Source organism: Setaria italica, chromosome IX (assembly GCF_000263155.2).
Source record: "Setaria italica strain Yugu1 chromosome IX, Setaria_italica_v2.0, whole genome shotgun sequence".
Taxonomy (NCBI): Eukaryota; Viridiplantae; Streptophyta; class Magnoliopsida; order Poales; family Poaceae; genus Setaria; species Setaria italica.
Window position 1 is genome coordinate 49,983,705 of NC_028458.1, and position 7,776 is coordinate 49,991,480.

General features: G+C 47.0%; 1 protein-coding gene across 1 annotated transcript; it reads right to left on the reverse strand.

Moving 5' to 3' along the window:
• Positions 1-3,999: 3,999 nt before the first annotated feature.
• On the reverse strand, positions 4,000-6,738 carry LOC101762703 (protein spotted leaf 11). The gene is made up of 3 exons (XM_004984679.4): positions 6,379-6,738; positions 5,841-6,266; positions 4,000-5,735 (listed from the first exon to the last, which is right to left on the reverse strand). Exons 1-3 carry the CDS (start codon positions 6,472-6,474, stop codon positions 4,521-4,523), a joined length of 1,737 nt encoding a protein of 578 aa, XP_004984736.1. The 5' UTR covers positions 6,475-6,738; the 3' UTR covers positions 4,000-4,520.
• Positions 6,739-7,776: the final 1,038 nt, after the last annotated feature.

Sequence of the window (7,776 nt, forward strand, 5' to 3'; positions counted from 1 at the left end):
TCTAGCAAGACGTGCCAACTCCTATACGCACACGAAGATCATATCAGACGAACCATCACAACATAATATACATGCTATTCCCTTTGTCTCACGATATTTGGTCTAGCTTCAAGCCGACCGCTCTTTCTCGATCCTGTGATTCGGAATCCCTTTGTAGGTTAACTCTTAACCGTACGTAGCATGGCCATGCATTTTCGGATCCGATCACTCGAGGGGCCCAGAGATATCACTCTCAATCAAAGAGGGGCAAATCCCATCTTCATTAACCATGTCTCATAGCATGCTTCTTGACAAACCCGAAAGCTACCTTTATAACTACCCTGTTACGGCGTAGCGTTTGATAGCCCCTAAGTAGGTCGATCCACATCTTGAATACATGCGACAATCTCAGGTCTAAGTACAAAGCGTATATGTTGTTTAAAGAGATAACTACTTCTCGTGTTGGATCAGTCCTAGCACATGTCTCCACATGTGCCCACATTATTAGTTCAACATCTCCATAGCCATGACTTGTGAAACATAGTCATCAACTAATACATGTGCTAGTCTAATATTCATGTGTGTCCTGACATGAATTCCGACTAGGGACAACTTTGGAATAACCATACAAGTAAAGAGTTTCACACACAATTCACATAATTGCAAATCAATTCAAGTAGCCTTTAATGGATATTCAAGGAACACAATATAAATCATGGATACAAATGGAATATCATCATCTCTATGATTGCCTCTAGGGCATACCTCCAACATCAAGTACATTCAAAGACTCAATCTGATGGAGTACTCAAGGGAGCACCACAAACTAGTCGGAGACATCTACAGAAATACTCGGGACTGCTACATTTGACTAAAAAGTACTCGAGGGCTTATCGGTCATACATCTATGGGCCCACCAGAAGGTATGGACAGTCCTATAATACGGGGTTGTACACCGAGACGTGTTAGACATGGAGAGTACGGTGCAGGATGGCGTGGTCTATGTGGAAGACAAAGACTAGTCAAGGATTAGAAAACTACTCGTAGCAATTAGAGTAGGACTCTCTAATTGAATCGGACTAGCACTCTTGTAAAACAACCGACCCGTAACCCTGCCCGGCAATATAAGGTGAGGCAGGGACCCCCTCCAAACAACTTCAATTAATACAATCCAACCAACACATCGGACGTAGGGTATTATGCAACATAAGCGGCCCAAACCTGTCTAAGTCGTGTCTTCGAGTTCACCTTCGAGTAAAGCACGCCGTGTACGAACCCCACGCATAAAGCACTACCTCGGGTAACCCCTCGGTAGGTTACTGGGTCTAAACACCGACATTCCGGATGATGAGGGGCACGGTCGAGGTGGGGAAACAAAAGAGGAGGTCAAGAGGGTGCTGGAGATGCGCTTACCATCGGCGGGGACAAACAGAGATAGCCGGAACTTAGCCGGCGGTGGAAGAACACGACGGCCGGCTCAGGTCTTCGTGGGCAGCGGTGCTCCGGCGGTGGAACGGCCACAACGACCAGTGGCGGAGCTTCGGCTAATCGTCGCGGAGCTCTTGGTGGCGACGGAGTTCTCCGGCGACGTCCAGGTCCAGAGAATCGGCGTGGCACAGACCAGCAGCAGTGCTCTACCTTGGCGGCGGCGACGGTCCGATGGCAGGATGGTGACGAGAGTTGGTGGCGGAGCTGCACCTCGACGTTGTATAGCTCCCCGCGGTGGCGGCTCCCTCCGGCAGCCGATGAATCGGCCGGGGAAAGGCCGCGGCAGCAACCTGCTCTCTGGTGGCTGCCCGTGGCAGCGCTGCGCAGAGGCGAGGGCACAGGGTGAGGCGGCGGGAGCAGGAGGAGGTTTGCGGGGGCTCGGGGCTCGCCTTTTATAGGCGCACGGAACCGCGCCTAGCATGGTGCGCACGCTAAGAAAATCGGCGTCGACGGTGCTGCCGTGCGGCTCAGGAAGAGCTGCCATCGCAGCTGGGCCAAGTTAGGCCCAAACCGAGCCTCGCAGGCTCAGCCCAAAAGGAGAGGTGGGGCCCACCAGCAGAGAAAGAAAAGAGGATGAGCCGGGTAGGGTTAGAGTCTAGCGGGTTGGGTCAGGTTTGTTGGATCCGGCTCGATAAGGATTTAGGGTTTTTGTTATTTTCCATAATAAATTTTCCAATGGGAAAACAAATCCAAGATATTCTAGATAATATTTTTAAAGCACGAAAAATATCCAGAAAATCCTAAGAATTCCGGGAAAAATCACGGACAAAGACTGGGACACCATGAATCCAAATACAATACTTGGAGCTCGTGAAAAATATTATAGAGCCTTCTAATAAATAGATTTAGCTCTAGGAAAGTGAGATTGAATTCAAAAAAGCTAGAAAATTCTCGGAAGAACATGAATATTATAGAAACGCAATTTTTATAATGTCTGCACTCATGAAACATCAAGATGCATCAGCATGAATACAACACACATAGAACAACTTTATTTAATTTAGAAAAACAACCAATTATTTTTCCTATACTACATTTCCTGTCAAGAAAATAAATGTTGGAAAAATTTTAAAATCACAAGAAAATCATTAATTAATTGTTCTTTCTAATCACACCCTGAAATTCAAAAAAATTCAGGGTGTGACATCCGTATGATTGAAAACCAATATATTGCGAATTTAGAAGAGACAACGTGCGATATTTTTCCAAATCATTGATATTCGTTGGTGCTAGCGTTGGTTAGCACTTTGACCTCACCCAGTCACATCAGGGTCTGACCCTCTCTCAACAATAATCTCCCTCCCATGCCCGCGGACCCTCCATAATTGCGCGATGGAACGAGCCGACAAACGAGCAGTACTGCTCGAGCCAGCTAACACGTCAATCAAAAACTATAAGATCAAAGGCCTGAAGGCTGAAGCCCTCAACCAACGTTGACGACGGGAAAGGCGCGGGCACGCGCATGTGGCCCGGCCGGCCGGGGGCCATCGGCGTGCACCTGCACCCGCTCCCTTTCGCCCTTTCGGCCGCGCTGAGCCTTACCCCCGTGACAGCTCGGTTTGTCTCGAGCGACACGGGGTAGTGTGGCCTAGCCCGCCGAGAGCAAGGTCCGCCAATGGGATCGCCCTCTCGGGTCTCATCTCAGGCCGGGACAGCGGCACAGGCACATCGATTCGTCAGGTTTGGTGCCCCCCGCGCGCCGCGTCTGCGCGCGCGCCGGTGAGGCCTTGCCAGGATGCGGACACGGTACTCTGTGCAGGCGCGCCATGAGGCCACGATGTGCGGCCCGGTCTTGTCTGTCCCTTCCTGCGACAGCGCGGGCGCGCCCCGGCCTGTGCTGTCGAGGAGCTACTAGCTATGTTGCCCATCAGAGCTCGTGAGTCGTGACGCATGTACGCTGGGGGTCAGACGCATGTAACAGGGTGTTAATTTAACACCCATCACATCCGATGTTTGATGCTAATTAGGAGTATTAAATATAGGTTAATTATAAAATTAATTGCACAAATGGAGTGTAATTCGTGAGACGAATCTATTAAGCCTAATTAGTCCATGATTTGACAATGTGGTGCTACAGTAACCATTTGCTAATGATGGATTAATTAGGCTTAATAGATTCGTCTCGCGAATTAGCACGGGGTCCTGCAATTAGTTTTATAATTAGCTCATGTTTAGTTCTCTTAATTAGCATTCGAACATCCGATGTGACACTGTTAAAGTTTAACACCTCGTATTCAAACACCCCCGAGCATCAACAATAGGCAGATAGGATAGCGTCTGAGCAGGAGATGGAACCGAACCAGACCTGCAGAAACGGACACACAGACATATCTCTGTTCATGTACGCAAGCTCCAAACTGAAGCGTACTACAGTCACGTCCACCACAACTAAAATTCCCTTCCCCTGGCTGGCTGCCAGCAGTACCTCAGCCTTCCAGGATAGAGCAAACAGGAAGAGGGCACAAAATGCTCGTGATTCCAACATGCCGATTTCCCTCAGTTCTGTGTACACATGGAGCTATCGCAGGAACAGAAGAGATGAGGGAAAAAACATGAAACTGGACAGAATTTACACCTGACCAGCTGTGCTACAAAGTACAAACCCAAGATCATTCCACTAGGGCAAAATGTCCCAATGCTCCACTATCAGTAATTCAAGATAGAACAAGGGTTGGGATGAGCAAACACTTGAACTAAAGCTTTACTGCAGCTCTTTGTCAGGCATGTAACAACCTAGGATGCCAGAAATTAGTTCTGTACTGGGCACTGGGTACAAGTACAACGACACCTCCCTAAAACTCGAGGATACTACATTCAATCACCGGTACACATTGTAGGAACAGCACACGCAGGTTAACAACAGCTGCCTCAAAACTCACTCGTCAACATGCCAATGGCCCTAGATCACGCTGCCCAGACATCCTAATTTGCAGTGCACAGCAGAACCCACAAACCACCTTGGCGATAGCTATTGCAGGCGATCTTCCACCTGCCAGCTCTGGCCAAAAACGAGCCACTAACTACAGGGAAGAAGTTGCTGGTCAGTCACCTCATCAATCAGGAATATGTGATGATGATGTGGGAAGCAGTGATCGCTCTGCTTGCATATCTGCCTGCGCTTGAGCTTCAACAAGAGCCAGAGCCTGTGCTTGTGCCTGCGCATGAACCTGCGCCATGGCCTCTGCTTGGGCTTGGGCTTGACTCTGCTGCTTTAGGAACCGATTCATTCGTTCGAGCAGCTGGATTGCTTTCCTCTTTCCTCTGTCTGTGCCACTTTCTGCTAGCTCCTCCAGCAAAGACACAATACCCTGCTCCTGCGCTTCAGCAAGATGCTGTTGCTGCTGTTCGCCATTGCAGAGATGCACCATTACAGCAGCTGCATTTTCCTTGTTCCTTGCGGATCCATTTCTGATAACTCCAACAAGAACAGGTATTGCAGAAGCAGCACCAATAGCGGCTTTTCCCTCAGGATGTCCAGAGAGGATTGCCAATATTGCAAGGGCCTCATCTACCATCCCACTTTCAGTCTCTGTGAGTAGTTCTAGTAGTATAGGAACCAATCCAGCTCTAACAGCTTTGCCCTTGTTGCCCTGATAAATGCACAGGTTAAATAGTGCTGTTGCTGCATCCTTTTTACCCCGTTGACTTCCATTACTCAATAGCTGTACAAGCGCAGGAATTGCCCCAGAAGCCCCAATAGTCACCTTGTTCTCATCTACAATTGAGAGGCTGAACAGCGTGGCAGCTGAATTTTCCCGAGCCTCCATGCTGCCCCTCTTTAATACATGCACAATTCCAGGAACAGCTCCAGAGGTGATTATTCTTGCCTTGTTCTCTTCGTAGATGGATAGATTCAAGAGGGCAGTAACCACATGCTCCTGGGTGCTAACATCAGTGGTTGATAGCAGGCTAACAAGAATAGGAATAGCACCAGCATCTCCAATACAAGCACGATTTTCAGCACTACGCTTGGCAAGCTGACGAAGCATACCAGCAGCACCCCGCTGATCTTCAAGGTTTTGGGATGAGAGTTTCTGAAGAAGCTCAACAACATTGTTATGCTCAGCAGCAGTACATGGCTTTGGTGCATTACTAAGTTGAGCAGAGCGTTTTGGCGGCTCGATACCATTCGCCTCACACCATTGAGTTATGAGGCTGCGAAGGACATAATTTGGAGTCAGGGATTTATTCGGAAGCTTCTGCTGTGTCTTCGGACAGGTGTCATGTCCAGCCTCCAGCCACCTCTCTATGCACCCTCGCTCATAAGTCTGCGAAGGCATATGCAAGGAATTATAGTGAGCTGAAATGCAAAAGTCTGCATATTGAATGGAAACATAAAAACATTTTAACATGGTATTGGGGCAGAGTAAGACCTGCCCAGTGGCGACAATAACTGGGTCTTTCATTAAATCCAGTGATATTGGACAACGGAAATCATCAGGAATAGCAGGACATGCTGAGTTGTCTTTTGGGGAAATGTCTGTTGTACTTGCTTGAGCACCCATTTCAGGGTCTTGAGTCTGCACAAAATCCTTGATCCTCTTCAGGAGCATCGACATCTTTTCAACAATTGCACCAGGATCACCGCCACTAGCCATCTCATGCAAGGTAAGAGATTCTTGATTGAGGTCATATATTGTGACAAGCTGCAACTTCTCAGATAACCTTCGAAGAATATCAGGGTCAACATTAGCACTGCTACTTGAATTATAGACGGACATCAGATCATTAAAAAGATCGTCATCGGATGAATCCGATCGTTCCTTAGCTCTTTTGAACTGAGCATGCACCAATTCAACCTGCATAGAATCGCAGATAATATGTTATACAGGAACGAGGGAAAAAATATTGAGACAGCATAATTATAAAAAGCACTGATGCAAAGAGAAATTCTGGAAAACAATAGTCTACCTGCTCTCTTACTTCATCTGATATGTTAAGCTCATCAAATGAGATACCAGCTAAGGCTTGTTCAAGTCTTTCTGTAATGTCCTGGAAAGTCTTCATGATTTTCTCTCTCTCAAGAACCTGCAAATAGGGGAGGAATTTACAATTAGGAAATGGCCACGGTTGCGTATCTAGTACAGTAGTATTATCTGCTTACTGCCAAATGGTCACTACAGCATCAGAGAAAATTAACCACAGAAGGGATATGCATTGTACTGATCTAACGATAGGCATCACATAAGATCTAGTACCAAGTCATACTGATTTACAACAAACAAGCTTGTGCAAACATAGATAGATTCATTTAATTAATGCTATATAATCATTCTGACAAGCACAAATAGCTTGATTCCTGGATATCTAGATACCACTTGTATCATAATGTCCTATGGGCTAACGGTGTCTACACAGTTCAATCGCTTCATTCAGTGATTTCATTTAGAAGGGTCAAACTTGTCCCTATTCCGGCTTTTTGCAAGCTGGATGTCCCACCCGGCCAGGATCCACATTTTTCTCTGATTACTTTACAATAACATAATTCTAACCCGTGATAAAATAAGCAAGAAGTAAGTGGAAGAACAATAATGTCTTTTTCATCAAGAGCAGGAGTAATTTAACCATCTACCATTGAGCGTTGTGTTGCTGGATCTGTACGGAATGTTATCTCTGAGCTATCAAATGTTGATGTGGACGGTGAATTTGAGCTGGTTGGCTGCTGGTGGATCAGTAATAAGAAAAACTCGGTTGTATGTGTGCTGCAACCCCTTGGTCCTTATGGAAAACTCGAAATGGTATGTGCTTTCAGGGGGAAACGTAGCAAGGGATGGCGCAGGTGCTCGGTACAACTACAGAGCTGCTGAAAAAATGGTCCGTGCTGCTCAAAACGCAAGCTCTGATAGCAATGGACTGTTACATTGGTGCGTGGAGGTGAAGTAGAAGGAACCGCCAAGACTCAAATGGAGATAAAGAACTTCAAGCTTCAGGCTCAGGAGCGTTGTGTGGGGGACGTTCCCGCTCGACTACAGAGTTGCCAGAGCCAGAAACCTGATGGGTGTGCAGGGTGTGGATCATCGAAGCAGTAGCTGGGATTTGAGCGAAAACAACGTATCTCTTTGTGGTTGATTCTTCTGTTAATGGTGTGGTTGGTTTAGGTGGTGTTTCCGGCAGGCACACCTCGATACACTTTGTTGCAAAATAAAGTGGAGGAAAGCTTTGATCTGAAAAAATTATGTGGAGTAAGGGACGACGTGGCAACGATAGTAGGTAAGGGTCACTTCCAAGTGAGACAGCTCTTAGATTCCTCACAGTTCACAGTACCAGTGACCAATTGGACGACGTAGGAGGTGAAGATTTTTTTTTTTT

What these genes read in the sequence shown, in the direction of transcription:
- LOC101762703 (XM_004984679.4), bottom strand. Translation starts at nt 6,474, where the DNA reads ATGAAGACTTTCCAGGACATTACAGAAAGACTTGAACAAGCCTTAGCT. An exon ending in CAGATGAAGTAAGAGAGCAG is followed by an intron (nt 6,267 to 6,378) that starts GTAGACTATTGT and finishes GATTCTATGCAG; the next exon opens with GTTGAATTGGTGCATGCTCA. An exon ending in TTATTGTCGCCACTGGGCAG is followed by an intron (nt 5,736 to 5,840) that starts GTCTTACTCTGC and finishes ATGCCTTCGCAG; the next exon opens with ACTTATGAGCGAGGGTGCAT.